The sequence below is a fragment of the Jaculus jaculus genome, chromosome 1 (genome assembly GCF_020740685.1).
Source record: "Jaculus jaculus isolate mJacJac1 chromosome 1, mJacJac1.mat.Y.cur, whole genome shotgun sequence".
Classification (NCBI taxonomy): domain Eukaryota; kingdom Metazoa; phylum Chordata; class Mammalia; order Rodentia; family Dipodidae; genus Jaculus; species Jaculus jaculus.
Window position 1 is genome coordinate 104,336,721 of NC_059102.1, and position 21,460 is coordinate 104,358,180.

Sequence of the window (21,460 nt, forward strand, 5' to 3'; positions counted from 1 at the left end):
CCACATAAGCCAGATACACAAGGTAGTGCATGCTTCTGGAGTTCATTTGCAATGGTTAGAGGCCCTGGTGTGCCCATTTTCTCTTTCTGTTTTTATCTGCCCCTCTCTGTTTTTTTTTTTTCTCTCTGTCCAAAAATAAGTAAAACATTAAAATAATAATTATTTAGGTGTTTAGGATATAGTTTAGCACTTAAAGGTGCTTGCTGAAAATAATTATTTGGCAGTATTTGCTTAAGGTCCTTGTGGTGGTTTGATTCAGGTATGCCTCATAAACTTAGATGCTCTGACTGCTAGGTCTCGGGCTGTTTACAGTTTTGGAATTGAATCCTCCTGGAGTCAGTGTATTGTTGGGGTGGGCCTATGGATATTATAGCCAGCTTGCTCTTGCCAGTGTTTGGCACACACTCCTACTGTCTACCTTATGTTGGACAAGAGGTGACCACTCTCTGCTCACGCTATCATTTTCCTCTGCCATCATGGAGCTTCTGCTCGAATCTGTAAGCCAAAATAAATCCTTTTTTCTTTTCTTTTTTTTTTTTTTTAATCCTTTTTTCCACAGCTGCTCTTAGTTGGGTGTTTTCTGCCAGTAATGTGAACCTGACTGCAACAGTCCCAAACTTATCTCTCCTTGCTGTCTAGAAGTTTTGGTGCACCAGGGCCTCCAGCCACTGTAATTTAACTCCAGGCATATGCACCACCCCTATGCGCATGCATCACCTTGTGTGTCTGGCTTATGTAGGATCTGAGGAGTTGAACATGGGTCCTTAGGTTTCACAGGCAAGTAGCTTAACTGCTAAGGCATTTCTCCAGTCCCAAGTGTCAAAGGAAGCTAGCACTAGCCAGTGCACTAATTCTGTTTCTTCCTTACTACTTTCCTTAGAGCCATAGATTCACTAGGTACCTGCTGTACCTTCTAGTTTTGCCAGATGATTTACTGTCTACATTAACTTTTTTTTAAGTTTCCTTACCACCCACCCTCCAATTACTAAGCCAATGCCATGCATTTTAAACTTCTGTAAAAGTGGCAGAAAAGACACTTTTAAGTAGAATTTTTTTCCATTCTCAATATCAAGTTTCTTGTCAATGAAAAGAATAAATTACAAGTTTATAGTAATTTATTAATATTACAAACATATAAAGAATTTGGCAGTTTCTATTACTTAATTAGTAATTAGTGTGTCTTAGTTATTATTACCTTCCTTTAGAATCCCAAAGGTAGCTTTCTTTTCTGTCCTGTGTACAATGGTCAGGAGTCATGAACTCTAGGGTCTCCCCACCTTCCAAGGAGAGATAAAGTTTCAGAGTGCAGAGCTGAAATAGCACATACTTTGTATGAAATGTTCATTTAATTCATTTTCTTCTTTCATATAGATTTTCCTGGGTTTAGGTGCAATGTGCTTTATCCTAGCAATTGGTCATTACATTTGGGAGAACAAGAAAGGCTACCACTTCCAGATATTTCTACCACAGGCACATCATACCTCCTCATCAGCTATGTCTTCTTTCTTCATGTTCTGGTCCTACTTCATAGTTCTGAACACCATGGTACCCATTTCCCTCTATGTCAGGTAGGTTTCTTTGATCATTTGGATACAGGGAGAGGGGATGGCTATATGATTATTGCTTAATGTCTTACTTAGAGTATGAACTTTTAAAAAGCATAGATTTTTGGAGACAAGATCTTGTTATATAACCCAATCTGCCTTCAAACTTAAGATCTTACTGTTTTATCTTCCCAAGAAATGGCATTCTAGACACACAATACCATGCATACTCAGTACATGTTCTTTAATTCTATATTTTCCACAGGCTTGGTGTATAAAACATTTGAGATTATATAAATGTCTTCTGTATCTAGAATGCTGTGCCTAGGTAGCATGGGATTTATACATACTATATAACTTACAAGTGACCAATTAAGGCATATAAACACACAAAACAATTAGTAAAATGGTATGCAAATTTAGTGATGTTTAAGTTAGGCCAGGAAACCTCTATTTACCAGTGAGATAGGGTCCAAAATTTTACTCATATGTCATTGAGCTAGAATTCCGAATGCATTTTCCCATTGAAAACAAGTTGGAAAAGAGTAGGCATGTATTTTATGACCTATATTCAGTTTATTAAAGTTGAAGGAGAGAAAAGAAGGGTATTTCCTTCCCCTTTCACAAGATTTTCACCATTCTTTGAGGATCCTTTTCTAGGCTAATCACTCTGACAAATACACAAGCCTAGTTTTTTCAAGTTTCCTAAAATCTATGCTATGACATGTCAACCCCCAAAGCATCCTCCATAACTAAATTATCTTACTTAATATTTATTGGAATCTACTGTGTACCAAGCACTACACTGGGTGCTAGGAATAGAAACATCCTTTTCTCTAGACAAGTTTGCTTATAATGAAAGAAGCCAATATATAATTATGATACCATATGAAATGTTGTAATCAAAATATGTATGAATGTTATAAGAACCTTGAGAAGAAATTGATTAGTTCTGTCCAAGGAGGCTTGGGAAAATTTGTGGGAAAGATAAATAATCAAACTGAATTTGAAAAAAAATGGAGAAAGAATACTGCAAGCAGGCACTTCAGGAGGTAGGAAGGTGTGGAGATTTTTTAAAGCTAGGTTATTTATGGTGTTAGATATTTATTTCTGGTCAGATCCCAAAGAACCCTAAATTATAAGCAAAAGAGTTTGGATTTTATCCTATAGGCAGTGGGGAGCCAACCAAGATCTTTATAAGAAAATAAACAGTGTGATTCAATGTATTAGTTTAAAAAGACTACAACTTTCAGGCATGGTGTCATACACCTTTAATTCCAGCACTCAGGAGGCAGAGGTAGGAGGATCAGTGTGAGTTCAAGGCCAGCTGGGCTACAGAGTGAGTTCCAGCTCAACCAGGGCTAGAATGAGACCCTGCCTAAAATAACAATAAATAATTTAAAAATAGTGTCTGGTATGGTAAAGGCATGAGGGAATCAAGACTCCAAGCTTGAGGACCCTCATAAAGAATCACTGATAAGGACTTGAGCACCTCTTTCCTCAGCTCAAAGAAAAAATCTAGGTGCTGGGCATGGTGGCATAGGCCTGTAACTCCAATACTCAGAGACAAAGGCAGGAGAATCAGAAGTTCAAGGTCATCCTTGGCTATATAACAAGACTGTCTCAAAAAAAATTTTAAGGATTCAAGCTAATATGCTAGGTTAGAAACTAGCTCTGTGCTACCTGGTAAGAAAACGCAGGGTAAAGAAAGAATCGAATGGTCCTTAAAGAACAAGCTGAAGAACAGCAGGATCGCACAAAGGCCAGTGAGAAGGCGCAGGGAGAACTTAGTGACGCAGAAAAGAAGTGGCCAAGGGGAGACTACAAACTCTCCTTCAGAGAACCAGTCATGAGTGGCTGGCACCCAGCCACACCACTGCGGCTCATGCTGGGTTGCTCAGCAGTGGTCTGCTGCCAGGAAGGTGTTGTCCCCTCATGGACACACATAGGTGCCATAAGAACGTGAGCTGGAGGGAAACTAACAGGGCTGTGGAGACAGAGCCTAAGGCTAAATGTGACACGGGTTCAAAGCAGTGCTGATGGTGGGGACTGCGGAGGAAGTGTGGCCTGAGAGCCTGTAGCTGAGATTTTTTTCACAAGCACCCCGAAGTGACTAGCCTGAGGGATATATGGAACACAATGCCAGACCCCCAACCACTGCCTCTAAGCAAGTAACAACATAAAGCACCAAATAGATGATGCATCAAGCTTAGTTATGTCAACCAACACAGGTATTCTCAGACAAGAACTGTGTGGCATCGGGGGAAGAAAAACCCAGCCAAGATCTAACCCAAAGAGAATGTCCACTAATAGAGGGCAATGCAAGCAAGCGTGGGCACACCGTCCACAACCCCTGTGTTGCACATCATCTCTGCATTGTGGACAAACACCTGACTGGAAGCAGTTTACCAGAGGAAAGGCTTACAGATCCCAGGGAAACACCATCTATGGCAGAAGAAGCTGACTCACTTCTACAGGTGACAGCAGAGAGGCACCATTAAACAACCATAGCTCAGAACTGCTCTGAACATACCTGCACCGCCCCAAGTGCCATGCCCTCCAGCAGGCTGCTGGACAGTGAGGTTGTAAGCTTAATAAAAACCACCTCCGTTGGCTGTGGTGGCACACACCTTTAATCCCAGCACTTGGAAAGCAGATGTAGGAGGATCGCTGTGAGTTCAAGGCCACCCTAAAACTACATAGTGGATTCCAGGTCAGCCTGAGCTAGAGTGAGACCTTACCTTTAAAAACAAAACGAAAAAAACAAAAAAAAAACCTACCCCAGCCTGGTGTGGTGGCACACACCTTTAATCCCAGCAGCAGCAGGAGGATCTGAAAGCCATCCTGACACTACAGAGTGAGTTCCCAGTCAGCCTGGGCTAAAGCAAGACCCTACCTCGAAAAACCAAAAGACAAACAAACAAACAACTACCTCAGATTGTGGGGTCATGCATTCATATTCAAACTATCACAGAGCCTTCATCACTAAAAACCCCACCTGGAAAATGTAATGCCCAGTACAGTAGAGAAGAAGTTGTAGCTGATGGGGGGGTGGTGGTCTCCAGCTGGGGAGCTCCTGAAGAAAGCAGAGTCCCAAAGTGGACATACAGATCTAACTTGCTTGAATCACTGACACTAGCAGCGACCCCTGCCACACACACCTGCAGTCTGCTACAAAAACCTACCCAGAGCTGGGCGTGGTGGTACAAGCCTTTAGTCCCAGCACTTGGAAAGCAGATGTAGGAGGGCCTCTATGAGTTCGAGGCCACCCTAAGACTATATAGTGCATTCTGGGTCAGCCTGGGCTAGAGTGAGGCCCTACCTCAAAAAACTAAAACCACATAAAAAACAAAAAAGCAACAACAACAACATGGGGTGTGAGAAACAACATTCATCCCAACTACAAAGAAATACTGACTGGTATGTTTTCTATATTATTACTTTTCATTAAATACACTTTTATATTTTAGTTATTTAGTTGCTTTGTTTTAGCCTTTATCATTCCTAAATAGGCTTCTATGACTGTCGTTCCCTTTTTATCTATTCTATAATATTTTATCTTATTATTTCTCATACTTTAAAAAAATTATTTATTTGGGAGTGACAAACAGAGAAAGAGGTAGAGAACTCAGAGAGAGAATGGGCTTATCAGGGCTTTCAGCCATTGCAAATGAACTCCAAATGCATGCGCTACCATGTGCATCTGGCTTACGTGAGTCCTGGGGAATTAAGCCTGGAACGGGGATCCTTAGGCTTCATAGGCTAGTGCTTAACCACTAAGCCATCTCTCCAGCCCTCTCATACTTCTAATCCATATGCTTTCCTCTCATCCATACTTTACTCCTTTTTCTTGTTTCTCATTCCTTCCTCTTTTTATGTCTTAATATCAATACCTTTCATTTTAAAAATAAAATCTAGCCAGGTGTGGTGGCATACATCTTTAATCCCAGCACTCAGGAGGCAGAGGTAGGAGTATCACTGTGAGTTTGAGGCCAGCCTGAGACTAATTAGTGAATTTCAGGTCAGCCTGGACTAGAGTGAGACCCCACCTACAAAAACCAAAATCTATAAACTACATTTTCTCCAACAGGTACTGTAGTGCTACTATTTCTGAACTTTATCAGGGACATAGGTGAAGAATACAGTGTTTTTCTACTTCAGGTTAACACTAGAACTTCCTTTCAAGTCATTATATCTGCTCTGTTGTTGGTTCCTCTCCTCCCAAATAGTAATGGGAAACATAAACCCAAGCCAAAAGAACTTACCTGAAACATTCACATAAAATAAACAAAAAGAGGGTTGGATGGATGGTTTAGTGGTTAAGGCGTTTGCCTGCAAAGCCAAAGGACCCAGGTTCAATTCCCCAGGACCCACGTTAGCTAGATGAGCAAGGGGGCACATGTGTCTGGAGTTCATTTGCAGTGGCAGGAGTCCCTGGTGTGCCCATTCTCTCTCTTTCTTGTTCTCTTTTTCCCTCCCTCCCTCCCTCCTTCCCTCCCTCTCTTCCTTCTGCTTTTGCTGTCAAATAAATAAATATTTTTAAAAAATAAAAAGAATCAGGGTCACTGGGGAAACTCAAAACTCATCAAAGTGCTGAGAAGTCACAGTAGAGAGTTCACCATTAACTGAGACATCTCTTTCACAACCTCCAAGGCTCTGGGATCATTGCAGAAGATGTGGCAGAAAGAATGTAAGAGCCAAAGGAAGGGAGGAGTACTTTGCAATACTTTTCTCCAGACACAGAGTGGCTGTGGCACTCATGACTTCAAAGTAGCCGTTACTACTTATATACAACCTAATAATGGGAAGGAAAGGAAGGAAAAAAGGATGACATCAAAAGAGAAGAGGGTTGGTTCTAGAGGCATGGCTAATAGATACAGCACTACCCACTCAAAATAAAAGAGGGATTCATTGGAAATAAGAAGGAATTCAGAGCTAGAGAGATGGCTTAGCAGTTAAGGTGCTTGCCTGCTAAGCCTAAGGCTCTATTCCCCAGTATCCATGTAAGCCAGATACACAAGGTGGCACATGTGCCTGGAGTTCATTTGCAGTGGCTGGATGCCCTGGTGCACCCATTCTCTATCTATCTACCTCCCCTCCCTCTCAAATGAGAAAATAAAAGTAAAATATTTTTTTAAATGAAGGGATTCAGTGGAGATATGATAAGGAAGGGAGGGAAAAAGAGGGTGTTTGGAAGAGATTATGATCATGGTATATTGTATATATGTATGGAGGCTGTCAATGAGCAGTTTAAAAATATGGGACATAAAAAAGATTGGGGAGGGCTGGAGAGATGGCTGAGCACTTAAGGAGCTTGCCTGCAAAACCAAAGGAACCAGGTTTTAATTCCCCAGTACCCATGTAAAGCTAGATGCACGAGGTGACACATGTTTCTGGAGCTCATTTGTAACAGCTAGAGCCCCTGGTGTGTCCAAATTCACCCCCCCCCCTCACACACACACACAAATACACACAAATAAAAATGTTTTTAAAATGGAGAAGTTGAGTGTGGTGGCACATGCTTTTAATTCCAGCACTCAGGAGGCAGAGGTGGGATGATTGATGTGAGCTTGAGGCCAGTCTGGGGATACAGAGTGAGATCCAAGTCAGCCTGGGAAAGAGTGAGACCCTACCTCAAAAAAACTGGGGGATAAAAGGAAAAACAAATACTCGTGGATACATCTATGCCAACAGATGTGTAAAACACAGCAAAGAAGTACACATCAAAAAGAAAAAGATGGGCTGGAAAGTTGGCTCAGCAGGTGAGGCGCTTGCCTGCAAAAACCCAAAAAGACCCAAGTTTGATTCTCCAATATCAACCTAAAACCAGATGCACAGTCACACATGGATTTGGAGTTCATTTGCAGCGGTTAGAGACCCTGGCATGCCCTCTCTCTCTGTCTCTGTTTGACTGTTTCCATCTCTCTCTGCTTGCAAATAAATAAAATATTTAAAAAAATTTTTAAATGAAAGAGAAAGAGAGAACAAGGCATTATTATGCATCCACAAACTCACCACTCCTCAATATCAGAAACCAGACATAATGAGGTTACTGAAATACCAGAAAAGGATTTCAGGAGTTGTGATGATTAAGTTTGTGTCAACCTGATCTGTTTAGGAATCCACAGACAATCCTCATAAGTGGGTCTTTGAGGTTGCTTCCAGGAAGGATTAACTAAAGAAAGAATCCTTCCCACAGGGTGAGCCCTTCCCCCAGAGTGGGCGGCCCCTCTCAGAGGCAGGGCTTTATCTAAAGAAGCTCTGGGAAGAAAGGTATTCTCCTCCCCTCCCACCTGGCTGCCATGCTGCTTGCTGCTCTCCAGTGTGGACCGAAGACCAGCTTGGACTGAAGAGCAGGGTCTTTTCAGGACACCTCCAGGCCTTCAGTGCCAGATTGGGACTGCTGAGGCATCCAGCCTCCTGGACTGAGCAGCTACAAGGTTCCTTGACTCTCAGGCCTGTAATCTGCTGTTGTTGGACTGTCGTAAACTAATCCAGTAAATTCCCTTTTAATACAATTCATTCTTTCAGTTCTGTTCCTCTAGAGAAACCTGACTAATACAGGAGTCCTACTTTAAAAGGATCAGCAACCACATGTAAGACTCAAATAAGATGAAAGAAATAAGGAGATCAATTCGGTAAAAATTAATCAAAGTGAATGAAACAGCAATTTGGTGGAAAAGTCAAAAACTTCAAGGGAGCTGGGCATAGTGGCATATGCCTTTGATCCTAGCACCTGGGATGCAGAGGAAGGAGGATTGCCATGAGTTCGAGGCCACCCTGAGATTACATTATGAATTCCAGGTCAGCCTGAGCTAGAATGAGACCTAACATACACATACACACACACACACTTCAAGGGAAAACTCAGCAAAGAAAATGAGATTCTGATAAAGAAACAGACACGATCAAGCAGAATAAAAAGTATCAGAAGGTCACTGGGAAGATGGCTCAACAGTTAAAGGTACTTGTTTACAATCCTGCTGGCCTGGGTTCAGTTCCCCAGCACCCACATAAAACCAGATGCAAAAAGTGTCACAAGCATCTGACATTCAATTGCAGTGACAAGAGACTCTAGCATGCCCACACAAAAATAAATAAATAAATAAATCACTAAAATGAAAGAACAGAGAAGGAGTAGAAAGTCAAGTTAACAATTCAGACATGGATAAAAAAAATAGCATGATCAATATTTCCAAGAATTCTAGGATACATTCAAGAGACCACACCTAAGAACCCATAGAGTAGAATAATGAGCTGAGATTAAAAATCAAAAGGCATAGACAATTTGTCTAATGAAATTGTAGCAGAAAATTTTTCAAAGTAATGAACATCTAAATATGAGGCATTTAGAAGCCCAAATAGACAGGACCAGAGAAAATCCTCTTCATACCATATAATAGTCAAGATGTCAAAAATCCTGTGGTGGATAGAGCTGGGTGTGGTGGCGCACATTCCCAGCACTTGGGAGGCAGAGGTAGGAGGATCACCTTGAGTTCAAGGCCACTCTGAGACTACATAGTGAATTCCAGGTCAGCCTGGGCTAGAGTGAGACACTCCCTTGAAAAACAAAAACAAAACAAAAATTCCTGTGGTGGTGTGAATGTAAATTGTCTCCCATCGCTTCAAGTATTTGTGATTAAGCTTCCCCCCAAGAGAGTGGAACTTTGGGGAGGTGGAGCCTTGCTAGAGGAGATGTGCTGCTAGAGGCAGGTCTTGGGGCTGATTAGTCCAGCCCTACTGGGTGTTAACAGCTGGCTCACTAAGATGACTCCCTTCCTGCTTTCTGTGGAGATGTGATACCCCAGCTGCCATTATGAAACTTTCCCTGGAGACTGTAGTCTGAAATAAGTCTTTTCCTACTGTAAGCTGGTTGGTGTCTTGTCCCCAGCAAGGAGAAGAAAATTGCTACAGAAAATTGGTACCAATAAGTGGGATCATTGCTGCATGAATCTGACCATTTGGTTTTAGTCTTTTGAAAACTTGTTTTCAAGATGAGTATGGAAAAATTTGGTACTTTTTTTTTTAAACTGTACAGCAGCTCTTTTGCTTTCTTTTTTTTTTTTAATTTTTATTTATTTATTTATTTGAGAGCAACAGACACAGAGAGAAAGACAGATAGAGGGAGAGAGAGAGAATGGGTGCGCCAGGGCTTCCAGCCTCTGCAAACGAACTCCAGACGCGTGCGCCCCCTTGTGCATCTGGCTAACGTGGGACCTGGGGAACCGAGCCTCGAACCGGGGTCCTTAGGCTTCACAGGCAAGCGCTTAACCGCTAAGCCATCTCTCCAGCCCAAATTTGGTACTTTAGACTAAAGAAATCTTGTAGTGCTATAAGCAGAGTTTGATGGGCCATTCTGATGAGAATTGGAAGGACCTAAATTCAAAGAGAAGTATGGACTGTGAAGGCTTGCCTTATGAGCTTTCAAAGGGGGAAAGAAGGGACATTGTTGGAACTGAGTTACTGGCAAAAGTCTAGCTATGTTCTGCCCATGTTCTAAGAGTTGGAGTAAGGTTGAACTTAGAAGTAATGAACTGGTGTGTTTGGTAGAAGTGTAGAACAGAAAGATATAAAAAAAAGGTAAAATTCACTGATGGTACTATGCTGCTCCTGAAGGTCAAGCACTGTTCCCCCTGGATTTACAAATGTGGCAATGTGCCCCCCTGGCACTGGTTTCAGAAGCATGAGAAATGTAGGAATGGGGGCCATGAAGTACACATGGTTCCAGGAGACTTGAGATGCAGCCATGGGAGGCAGTGTTGAAACTCCTGTGAGGCCACTGCAGGGAGGTGTGAAGATTTACCATGTGTTGCAGTGAAGACCCCAGGATTTGGAGATATCAGGACTTGGGATGCCCACAGTGAAAACTGCTTTCTGTGGTTTGGGTGAGTCTGCCCAGAAAGTGAGCAACATAGTAGAGGGGCAGAATTGGACCTTTAGAAGAGAACACCTCATCATAGACCCCAGGTACCAGATATAGTTCGATGTTTGCCCTGCTGGTTGTCTATCTTGCAATGGTCCTATCTTACCTTGTTATGCCTTCTTTTTACAATGGGAATGTTTACTTAGTACCACTATAGGCTAAAAGTATATAACTTGTGTTTTGACAGACTACTATGAGTTTCAGATGAGACTTTTGAATGGTTTTGGGACTGGTAGAGGTTATGGGAACTTTTAAGGTTACACTGAGTGCATTTTGTATTGTGAGATGGTCATGAGTCTATGGGGGGACAAGGGTGGTTTGAATGTAATATGTCCCCCACATCCTCAAGTGTTTCAGTTAAGCTTCACCCAAGATGGCAGAGCCTTTGGGAGAGGAAGCCTTACTGGAGGAGATGTGTTGCTGGGGCAGACCTTGGGGCTGATTAGTTTAGCCCTATTGGGTCTTGAGAGGTGGCTCACTCAGATGACTCCCTTCTTATTTTGTGTGGAGATGTGACATCCCAGCTGCCTACTCTTTTTTTTTAAATATTTAAAAAAAAATTTTTTTTGTTTATTTTTATTTATTTATTTGAGAGTGACAGAAAGAGGCAGAGAGAGAGAGAGAGAATGAATGGGCGCGCCAGGGCTTCCAGCCACTGCAAACGAACTCCAGATACGTGCGCCCCCTTGTGCATCTGGCTAACTTGGGTCCTGGGGAATCGAGCCTTGAACCAGGATCCTTAGGCTTCACAGGCAAGCGCTTAACCGCTAAAACATCTCTCCAGCCCCAGCTGCCTACTCTTGATCTGACATGATGAAACTTTCCCTCAAATCTGCAAGCAAGAAATCAGTCTTTTCCTTTCATAAGCTGCTTCTGGTTAGGTGTTTTGTCCCCCACAATGAGAAGATGACTACTACAAATACACAGCAAAGAAAAGCTATTAAAACTTGTATGAGGGCTGGAGAGATGGCTTAGTGGTTAATGTGCCCGCCTGCAAAGCCTAAGGACCCAGATTCAATTCCCTAGTACCCATGTAAGCCAGATGCACAAGGTGGAGCATGTGTCTGGAGTTCATTTGCAACAGCTGGAGGCCCTGGTGTGCCCATTCTCTCTCTATCTGTCTCTTCTATCTCTCAAATAAATAAAAATTTTAAATACTTTTTTAAAAAAGAGCTGGTCTTGGCCACACACGTCTGTCACCCTAGTCTTGTAAGGAATAAAGACTGGAGAATTTCTATAGCTTAAAAAGTTGGCAAGCTCCAGAAACAGTGAAAGACTCCATATCAAAGAAACATTCAGAGTTTGGACACATTTGGGAACATGAGTGAAAGGAGGGTATGTCTCAGACAAGTTAATCAGGAATTTCTGGGTTCCTTTGATGAACTCACATGATAACATGTAGGTCAGAATCATGGTGGGCTGGCTGTGGATGAGGTCCTCCAGAAGGGTGGGTTCCCAGGAGAGATACTCCAGTTTTCAGCTGCTGGCCCTACATAAACAAAGATATATTTATCTTTCTTGCTCTGACCAGAGCCCTTCTTTTCTTGCTCTTTTCTTAGTGTTGAAATAATAAGACTCGGCAATAGTTTCTATATCAACTGGGATCGAAAGATGTTTTATGCACCAAAGAACATCCCAGCACAGGCTCGTACTACCACCCTTAATGAGGAGCTCGGGCAAGTCAAATACGTGTTCTCTGACAAAACAGGAACCCTGACTCAGAACATCATGATTTTCAACAAGTGTTCTATTAATGGGAAGCTCTATGGTATGCATGTTTTCCTACTTTCCCTGAGTCAAAGAGAAAGTGTACTCTGCATATTGCTTTCAAGTGTAAACTAGCTGTAAATCTAGAGCCTCTAGATTCATATGAACCTTCTTTAATCACAAGATTTCCTGTTATCTAAGTAAGAATACTTGGCCTATTTAGTTCTAACAGAACACATTAGTTAGCACCTGGTAGATGCAACCCACTGCTTTGTGCTTTAAGAATACCAACATATACAAGATTTAGTTCTGTCCTCAAGAGGTTCCCAGTGTCATGAGGAAAAACAATACACTCAGCGCATTCTCACACAAAATCAGATGATTGGAATAAAGGTAGATATTTTCAGTGAGAGAGGAAGAATAAATTTTGAGTCTACTGTAGAGCATGTGATAGGTCATAGTTAATAATAATAAAATATTACACATTTCAAAATTGCTAAATGTTTCTACAACAAAAAAGTGAGAAATATGTGAAGTGATAATGTTGTTTGATATAATCAATCTACATTGTACATATGAAAGTAACAACTGGAGGGCTAGGGAAATGGCTTAGCAGCTAAGGCACTTGCCTGCGAAGCCTAAGGACCCTGGTTCAATTCCCCAGGATGCACATAAGCCAGATGCACAAGGGGGTGCATGCATCTGAAGTTCATTTGTAGTGACTGGAGGCCCTGGTGCACCCACTCTCTCTTTCTTCTCTGCCTATTCCTCTCTCTCTCTCTCTCTCAAATAAATAAATATTTTTTTAAAAAAAGAAAGTAAAATATTTTTCCATAAGTGTACGTAAGTATTTATTTTATTGAGTTATATATTTTCACATGTGTACATCTAAATGTGCATGATACACCAAGGTCTCTTTCCTCTGCAGATGAACTCTGGACACTTGTGACACATGTTCATATCTGGCTTATGTATGTGGCTTGGGAATTGAACCCTGGCCATCAGACTTCACAAATAAGCACATTTAACCACTAAACTGCCTTCCCAGACTCTATTTGTCAGTTAAAGGTAACAGTTAACCATAAATGAAAACTAAATTGGATTGAATTGTAAATATATTACTAAAGCTGTTACCTCCTGATTTCTCTGTAAACCAAAAAAAAAAGTATTAAAAAAAGCCAGTCCAGATGGTCAGGTTTGACCCATGCCTCCCAATCTCCTTATGGCTTAAACAGAAGCTTGCTTTTGTGACAGTTACATCTTTGTGTATGATGTGAACATTTGCCTCCCAAGCACTAGCTAGCAGAGGAAAGTAATACCATGATATGCAAAGTAATCACATGAATAGCACATGAGCTATTCCTCTGGATGATGGAAAAGTTTTGAAAATGATGTTGTGGTAGTTACACAACATTGTAAATGCACGAACTGTCTCTGAAAGTATGCTCAAAAATAAATTTATGTGAATTTTACTTTGATTATAAAATTAAAATTTTAAGTTGGGTATAGTGGCACATGTCTGTCCATCATAGCACTAGGGATGCTGAGACTTACAAAGTTCAAGGCCATCTTGGAATACATAATAAAATCTTGTTGCATCCCCATTCTGTCTGTACTCCACAAGGGTCACAAGCATCCGAAATAACTTAGCCATAGTGGTGGTACACATTGCAGTCCACGCTTGGAGAGTGAGGCAGGGAGGAACTTGAGTTTGAGACCAGCCTGGGCTACATAGTAAGATCCTATCTAAAAAGAAAACAAAACAGTGAGCAAAACAGAAAGAATCCTAAGCACTGCAGAATTTTTATTGGTAAGAATGAATGGGAGGTTCCCTGAGGTTAGAGATTTCTCATAGACCTAGCCTCCTCAGCTTTAAGTAAGACCTGCTGGGGTATAAACAGATGACCTTCTCTTAGGCTAAGGAGCTTACTGGGGACACTGAGGCTTAGGTGGCCCAAGAGAGTTTGATGTAGCTTAGTTAAAAGTCTAGGATGGGTCTGGAGAGGTAGTTTAGGTAGTTTAAGGTGCTTGCTTGTGAAGCCTACAGCCCACTTGAACTCTCCAGGTCCCACATAAGCCAAATACACAAGGTGACACAAGAGTGCAAAGCCACACATGCCCACAAGTTGGCACACGTGTCTGGAGTTCCATTGCAGTGGCTGGATGCCTAGTGTGCCAATTCTCTCTCTCCCTCTCTTTCTCTCGCTTGCTCTCATAAAAAAAAAAAAAAAAAGAAAAAAATACAAAAAGAAGAAAATTGTAGCATCTTCACTGCAACAAAAAAAAAAGTCTAGGATGAAGACTAGAAGAAATAAGAGTTTTAAAACCTTGCTATAAATTACTCAGCAATTCCATTCCTAGGTAACTTCCGAAAACTGAAACAAATTTAGCTGTATGCAAATGTTCATTGCAGCATTATTTACAACAGCCCCAAAGTGGAAATAATCCATGTATCTATCAACAGATGAATTAAGTAGATTTTTTTAAAGTGTGCATGTGCCAGGTGTGATGGAGCATGCCTTACCTTTTATCCCAGTACTCAGGAAGCAGAGGTAGGAGGATCTCCATGAGTTCAAAGCCACCCTGCGACTGCATAGTGAATTCTAAGTCAGCCTGGGCTAGAGCAAGACCCTACCTCAAACACCCACCACCATCACCAAAAATGTGTGCCTATAACTTCTTCAGAGTTTTCATTAATAACAATACACACTATAGTCACTATCCTGCTTATTTTACTTGCAGAGAAATATAATCATAAATCTGAACTGATTTTTAAATATTTTTTTGAAGTAGGGTCTCACTCTAGCCCAGGCTGACCTGGAATTCACCTTAGTCTCAGGGTGGCCTTAAACTCACAGCAATCTTCCCACCTCAGCATCCCGAGTGCTGGGATTAAAAGCGTGTGCCACCATGCCCAGCTAATTTTTTAAAATTTAATTGAATTTATTTATTTTATGAACGGCAGAGAGAGAGAATGGGCACATCAGGGCCTCTAGCCACTGCAAACAAACTAGACACATGCACCATCTTGTGCATCTGGTTTTATATGGGTACTAGGGAATTGAACCTGGGACCTTAGGCTTTGAAAGTAGGTACCTTAACCACTGAGCCATCTCTACAAGCCTTGGATGAATAGATTTTTTTAAAAAATATTTTTATTTTTTATGTTTGAGAGAGAGAAGCAGAAGGAGAGAAAGACACACAGATAGAGAGTAGGCATTCCAAGGCCTCCAGCCACTGCAAACAAACTCCAGACATGTGCGCCCCATTGTGCATCTGGCTAACATGGGTTGGGGAATTAAGCCTGGGTCCTTTGGCTTTGTAGGCAAATGCCTTAACGGCTAAGCAACTCTTCCAATCAGGGCTAGCCAGATGCACAAGGGGGCGTACATGTCTGGAGTTTGTTCACAGTGACTGGAGGCCCTGGCACGCTCATTCTCTCACTCTCTCTCCCTCTTTCTCTCTCAAATAAATAAAGAAATGTAAAAGTAGTACATAAGTACATGAAATATGATTCAGCCTAAATAGTAATGAAGTTTGATACATGCTACAATGCAAGTAAAATAAGCCAGATGTAGGCAAATACTGTATAGTTGTAGTTATATGAAATATCTAGAAAGGGAAATTCATAGAATCAGAAAGTAGAAAAGAGATTGCTAAAAGTTGGGGTTGAGGGGAAATGGAAAGCTTCTGTTTTTAGTACTTACGAAGTATTGAAGGTTGGAAATGAACTTCAGTGATAGAGAACTTGCATAGCATGCATGAGGACCTGGTTTTCATCCTATCACTGCCAAAAAAAGTATTGTGGTAATAGTTGCATAGCACTGTGGGTAAATAATGCCATTGAATTGTATTCTTAAAAATAATTATAATGGCAGGTTTTATGATACTTAATGGAAAGTGGAATGTGAAAGGAAGGGGTTAATCCCTCTGTGCATTGCAGATGTTTACTGTTGCCTAAGGAATCAGATGATCCCTCTATGCAGTATACCATGACTTTCCTGTATTTCTTTGTTTCTAAATATCTTTGTGATTACATAGCATAGAATGTTTCTTGACTCAGTTCCATCTATGTGACCTATGTAACCTTGTGACTTCTTGTAATATCCCCCTCTTGTTTAACAGCATGCAACTTTATGGTTTAACTCCCATCCTGTTTCTACTATAAACATCATGTGCTTATTTCCAATAAAAGCTGACACTCCAAACAGATAAGGGCTGCATGTTGAGATCCCGACCTCTGGGATGCAGACCTGGTGTACCAGCTTTCTTTTTCTCCTTTCTTTCTACCCAATAAAACTTTGCCTCACATTCCATGAGTTGATGGTCTTACTTGTGTGACACTGGACCCATAACATCTTGGGGGGTTGTCCGAGATTCACATTTCAAGACCTCCCTCCCCTATTCTGGGATGACTGAACCAGGGAAGGACCCCAGAATGATTGTCATGTTTTGCCTGTATTCATAGAAAATGTATTTCATGGAGTTTATTAATAGGAGATATCGCAAATCAACAGGTTATATAAAACCTGAAGGTATATATACTGGTATTATAAAGCAAGTCTGGTTTTCAGGTAGAGATTTTTTCATGACCTAAATACTAAGGAAGGCTTTTTCTCTACAAATTTCCAGTAGTAAAATGGACAACTTGTTGAAGCCAGACAACTAGCTTCTTTGTCAGTAGGTAATAAGATTAATCAATAGTGGCACATCTGTCATGGTGGAAACCAACTGCCCTCATAATTGGACTGGAGGCCCGCTTCATGGGAGGGAATACATTCCTGATACTGAAAACCTACAACAGGGGTAGTCATGAGCCCTAGGAATGTAATGTCTGTTGCTGTTATGTACTACGCTTATCAAACTGCCCAGTAAGCACTTCTCTTAATGTTCATAGCCTTATGTTAATGCTACTCTCACTTTTGGTAGAAAATCTTCCCTTTTCAGATGGCAGTAACCTTGGGATAACTCAGATGGCATCATGGTGCTGGAAAGAAATGACAGGAATGCTTAGCACTGCAATATCTCTATCACACCTTCCAAGGCTCAGGGTCCATTGCGGAAGAGGTGGCGGAAAGAATGTAAGAGCCAAAAGAAGGGTAGGACTCCATACAATGTGCTCCCCGCCCCCAGACACAAAATGGCCTGGATATCCATGACCTCACAGTGCCTGACACTACCTACACAAGGCCATCATAAGAGGAGGAAAAGATCATGACATCAAAATAAAAGAGAGACTGATTGAGAGGGGAGGGGATATGATGAAGAATGGAGTTTCAAAGGGGAAAGTAGGGGAGGGAGGGCATTACTATGGGTTATGTTTTATAATCATGGAAGTTGTTAATAAAAAGATTTTTTTCCATTTTTATTTATTTATTTGAGAGCAACAGACAGAGAAAGAGGCAGAGAGAGAGAGAGAATGGGTGCACTAGGGCCTCCAGCCACTGCAAACGAACTCCAGACATGTGCACCCCCTTGTGCATCTGGCTAACATGGGTCCTGGGGAATGGAGCCTCAAACTGGGGTCCTTAGGCTTCATAGGCAAGCGCTTAACCGCTAAGCCATCTCTCCAGCCCAATAAAAAGTTTTTGAAAAGAAAAAAAAAAAAGATTAATCAAGATGGTGTAAGGTTGTTTTTTTTTGTTTGTTTGTTTGTTTGGAGGTAGGGTCTCGCTCTAGCCCAGGCTGACCTGGAATTCACTATATAGTCTCATGCTGGCCTCGAACTCATGGAAATCCTCCTACCTCTGCCTCCCGAGTGCTAGGATTAAAGGCGTGTGCCACCATGGCCAGCTTGGTGTAGTTTTTCTTAATAGCCTTATAAGAAAGATAGTTAATTATGGGTTAAGATGAGATGATTGAATGAACTGGGGTAGTTTTCAATTTTGGACATAGAATGCTTGTTCAAAATGCTTTTGGAATGGAACTTAGATCAGAATGTTAAAGTATATGGATAAAGATGTGTATATGTAGAAAGGATTAAGAGATCTAAAAAGACCAAATTTTGCCTAAAATTAATTTCCTTTTAGAAGGAACAGAAAGCTAATTTTCAGGCTAAACCTAAACACCATGCCTAAAGTTAAAGATTTTTCAACTGTTTACACACTTTTAAGGATGCTCTAAAATTTTATATAGGGACATAGACTTAATGTAAATTTAACTTACATTAGAAACAGGTGATGTCCTATGCTAGGTGGGTCACAAAGTCATAAGCACAGATGTAATTCATATTCTGTGGAAGTATAACCAGGTTAGACATAGATAAGAGCCTATCACCTTATGTATTACAAATGGGAAAAAATAAATTTCCTAGGTAAAAATAAACAACTCAGAGTAAGACAAGGAATGTCAGGATGATTAGCTTTCTGCTCTATCATTTCATTTTGCACTTGCTTACTGTTATATGCTATTTAAAGTCATGGCAAACTGGACTCTGGAAAAAGAGTTGACACTCCCTTTATCTCAGACCACATGCAAGTTTGAGCCATGTATCCCCCTGACCCTGTCCAATTGTCTCTGACAAAAAGGGAACGACAAACAGCATGTAACTCTGTTTCTCTGTATAGTTTTTCTCTTTTGAACGCCTAAGTAAATAAATAAATAGGTAAACTGAGTCAAGGTACTTCATCAAGTTAAAAACTCCTTACCTAAGGCAAACATCAGACTTACCTAAAATATATATCAGAATATAAACAGATGATTAAAAAAATGGCATCAAGTAAATGTTGGTTTAATGGTTAAAGAGTTTATTGTAAGGTTCAGGAGTGACCAAGACCACGGAGACCACGCTGAGGAAAAGATGGAAAAACACAAGCTGCCAGGACTGACTCTCAAGAGCAGAGCAGTTAGCTTGGGGTTACAGATAGGGGGCTTTATAGGCTCTTTAGTTGGGGAAGGTGAGGAAGGGAAGGAATTTTTTTGTTGGGGCAGTTAATCTCTGTTCTTTACATTAGCCATAGGGTGAGACCAGAAGTGACCTGGTGAGAGAGAAGGAGGCAGAAATCTAGACTTAGAGTCTTGTTATGCAGGGAAGGGATAATGGCTGGGCAATTTTATCTGTCTTTCTCCTGCTGTCCTTGATGACTCCATTTTCCTGACCTAACATTACCTGGGAGGCGTAAAGACCTAGGTTCAATTCCCAAGCACCCCCATTCTTATTGCTAAACCTGAATTTGATTTAAAAGCAGGTTCTCTGATATCCCTTCTTGAAACAGTCTTCTATACCCATCAGCCCACGTGGGAGAACTGTCAGCAACTCTTGCAGACCCTCTTCACCACCACAGAGGAGCATGAGAAAAGCTTAATGGAAGCCAAGAAACTAGTTTTGGGAGCCGATGGCCACCTCATGGGAAACCCTAATGTTATTGGTGAGGTCTTCCCTTCTATGTGACCACACTGGGACCCCAACACCGCTGAAGGTAGGGTGTCCCTTGACCTCTTTTATTGGACTCTGATGGGTGGTCTGTAGGCAGCCAATCGCTCAGCACCCTAAAAATTTGTCTAAGGTGAATTAAGTGACACATGGCCCATAGAATACTCCACTGCTTTCCTAGAAAGGCTGAAAGGAACCATATATGACATACCTCCCATAGATCCCAAGGCCCCTAAAAATAGGCGAGCTATTAACATTCTATTTGTAATTCATTCCACACCAGATATTAGAAAGGAGATTCAGAGAATGGAAGGCTTTGAGAGTAAACTTCTTTCAGAGTTGATAGAGATTGCTGCCAGGGTATATAATAATAGAGACACTTCAGAAGATAGGCTAAGAAAATGGCTAAGGTTACAGTGGCTACCTTCCAGAAGGCACAAGGCCCCATGAGACATCCCTGATACTTTGCTCAGTATGATTCCACCTGAAAGTCAAATATATACTGTGCTGAACCTAAAAAATGCTTTCTTTAGTATCCCATTGGCAAAGGGAAGTCAACCAATTTTTTTTGCCTTTGAATGGACAGACCCAGAACAAGGCCTCAGTGGGCAACTAACCTGGACTAGGCTTCCACAGACATTTAAAAATTCCCCCACCCTCTTTGATGAGGCTCTTCATAGAGACTTGCAGGCCTTTTGCAAGGAAATGCCTGAGGCAATTCTCCTATGATGTATGGACAACCTCCTCCTAGCTGCAGAAATGGAGGAGGGGTGCCTCTCTGCCACAGAGCATCTCCTGGACAAATTACACCATCTGGGCTATCATATATTAGTCAGGAAAGCTCAACTGTGTGTGTGTAAGGCAACCTACTTGGGACACGAACTCCAAGAACGTAAGAGTATGCTGTCCACCTCTAGGACGCAGGCCATCACTCAAGTCCCACTAAGAGACAGATCCGAGAATTCCTCAGAGCTGTAGGGTATTGCAGAATTTGGATCCCAAGGTTTGCTGAATTAGCCAAGCCTGTATATGAGACCATGAGAAGAAGATTTGAATTGGACTGAAAATGAGAAACAAGCATTCTAAGAACTAAAGTCAGCTCTGACATATGCCTCTGCCCTGGTGCTTCCAGACTTAACCAAATCCTTCCACTTGTACATGGACGAAAAGAACGACAGCCAGGGGCATCCTAACGCAAAGACTGGGGCCATGGCATTGCCCAGTGGCCTACTTGTCTAAGAAGCTAGACCTAGTAGCCGCTGATCCCTCCCCCCGCCCCCCGCCTTGTCTCTGGCTACTGCAGCAGCTGCTGCTATTGTGACAGAGGACACTGAAAAATTAACCTTGGGCCAGACTATCAATTATGGCTTCACATATGATGGAGATGCTTAAAAAGTGCTCCCCCCACACACTGATGGCTCTCCAACACTCACATAACCCACTAGCAGTCCTTACTCCTAGATCACCAAGGATAAGTTTCGCCAAACCAAGCCTTTGAACCCAGCCTCCCTGCTGCCAGAAACTGATGAGGCATCAACCCCTCTGCGTGACTGCCTAGAGATCACCTCCGCCTTCCATGAACTCTTCCCAGACCTGACAGATGTGGCTTGGCCGGACCCTGATCTAGTGATGTATTCTGATGGCAGCAGCTTTGTCATGGATGGAATCAGGTGTACAGGGGCGGCTGTGATGACTTTGGAAGAAACTCTGTAGGCTGATTCCCTACCTCGGGTTGCATCAGCTCAGAAAGCTGAACTGTTAGCACTGACCAAGGCTCTGATACTGGAAAAAGACAAGACAGTAAATCTCTACCCAGACAGCCGTTATGCCTTTGCCATGGCACATGTATATGGGGCAGTCTACTTGGAGTGAGGGCTGTTAACAGCAGAAGGTAAAAACATTAAAAATAAAAAA

General features: G+C 41.7%; 1 protein-coding gene across 1 annotated transcript in view; it reads left to right on the forward strand.

Annotated features, from left to right (window-relative positions):
* Nucleotides 1-21,460, forward strand: part of LOC101609866 (phospholipid-transporting ATPase FetA-like) — a 108,126-nt gene that overhangs the window by 39,047 nt on the left and 47,619 nt on the right. The window contains exons 13-14 of the mRNA XM_045159557.1: nucleotides 1,372-1,568; nucleotides 12,027-12,235. Coding sequence (XP_045015492.1) covers nucleotides 1,372-1,568; nucleotides 12,027-12,235 — 406 coding nt within the window. The remainder of the gene's footprint in view (nucleotides 1-1,371; nucleotides 1,569-12,026; nucleotides 12,236-21,460) is intronic.